Raw genomic sequence first — 1556 nt, 5'->3', positions numbered from 1 at the left:
ATGTAAAACTTACTATTTGTATTGATTATAAATAAATATTTTGTTTGCTTTCAGGTCTACAGAAATAACAACTGTTTTATTGATAACAATTATAAAGAATAAGAGCTAATAAATTGTACACTTGGTTCAGGAAAAAAGTGAACAGTTACATTCATATATGTTTAGAGTGCATAAAATAGCTTTTTAAAACTTTCTCTTCATCTTCTCCTCTGAATTCCTTGGTTTTCCTTTGTCTTTACTTCCCAAGTTTCATCTTTCTCTTCCTCATCCTTCCCCTCWTTCCCCTTCTCCTAGAATTTCCACCATCTCTTTTTCCTCTTGTCATCCTCAGTCTTGTATTTGAGCCTCCTCACAGCGTCGGTGGCACTTCGAAGGTCCGGGTCGTTGAAATCCTCATTCAGCATGAAAGTCCTCTCGATGAGCTTAGCTGACTCCTGCCAGTTSTTGAAGCAGTCGGTTCCCAGGCGAGAGATTTCCTTCACTGCATTCAGAGAGAGGACTGAGCCGTCAGGCCGCAGGACGACGACTGTTGGGAGGTCCTTCACCTCAAACATGGTCTGCAGCTCCCTGCACGACATAAAACAGTACTGATAGGTTTGAACGCAAGGATGGGGGCAATAAATGTACATGTGTTAAAAATACACAGATACTATTTTGTTAACCACCAACTTTTTATACGGGTCCTCAAAGGCCAAAAACAACATCTTTTCGTGCAGCTTTTTCAGAAATCTTTCCTGCTGCTTCTCTGATTGGTCCAAGCTGGAGAAAGAAGATGGTAATTTCAGAAGTGAATTTAAAGCTGGCATGTGTTAATGCAGTCACCTGAAGTACACAAATAAAAAAAAACATCAAGATGATGACCTGATGTAGATGAGTGCTAACAGTTTGGGGTATTCGATGTACGCTGGACCTTTCAGCTTTTTAAAAAACTCATTCAGGTCTGGCACAAACTTCTGGCACTCATCACACTCAGCAGCTGCAAAGAAAAGCAACAGGATGCGGTTTTCCAGGATRCCGATGATCTCACGCTCCGTGTTGAGCTGATCCTGGTCTGAGTTGTTCTCCACGAGGACTCGGTTTAGGAACAGGTCCACCATGATGAAAGACAAGATGTATGAAATACCTGTGAAATAAGGACAGTGGTGTATAAACATTGAACTCTGTATGGCCTTGGTTCTGATAAGATCCATCCTGGTGTTACTTTTTACAGCCATGCATCAGGATTTTCAGAACACAACAGAKCAAAGGATGTCAAAATAAATCTCCATCAGATTATAAGATAATAAGAACTGAAAATTAAGTCTGGAGTTCAAGTGTTTTTCTGTCAGAATAACTTAAAGTGTATCTTGATAACTCCACCCCAAGGCGAAATTTGAAAAATGCGTCAAAGTGGGCAAGGGAGGGGGTGTGGGTGGGGAAGGGGGGTTAGAGAGCAGAGGTGTGGCCAGGACGAGAGAACGACAGGCAGCTAGCATTAGCATAATTGATGCTACATGGAGAGTGACCACAGTATCGCAGAGAGTTACATCTCTGAATGGTCTGAGGTGGAGGATTTT

General features: G+C 41.7%; 1 protein-coding gene across 1 annotated transcript in view; it reads right to left on the bottom strand.

Annotated features, from left to right (window-relative positions):
- The window catches only part of LOC106530367 (nucleoredoxin-like protein 1), a gene marked incomplete at its 3' end in the record, with an annotated part of 7787 nt that continues 6231 nt past the window's right edge, over positions 1 to 1556 (bottom strand). Inside the window, 3 exon segments of the mRNA XM_014025966.1 lie at positions 1 to 567; positions 670 to 759; positions 862 to 1123. Of these exon segments, the coding sequence (XP_013881420.1) occupies positions 291 to 567; positions 670 to 759; positions 862 to 1097 (603 nt within the window). The 5' untranslated portion in view covers positions 1098 to 1123.

This window comes from Austrofundulus limnaeus, unplaced genomic scaffold (assembly GCF_001266775.1).
Source record: "Austrofundulus limnaeus strain Quisiro unplaced genomic scaffold, Austrofundulus_limnaeus-1.0 Scaffold512, whole genome shotgun sequence".
In the NCBI taxonomy this organism is placed as follows: domain Eukaryota; kingdom Metazoa; phylum Chordata; class Actinopteri; order Cyprinodontiformes; family Rivulidae; genus Austrofundulus; species Austrofundulus limnaeus.
Note: the sequence above shows the minus strand (reverse complement) of the source record. Positions and strands in the feature narration are given on the sequence as shown.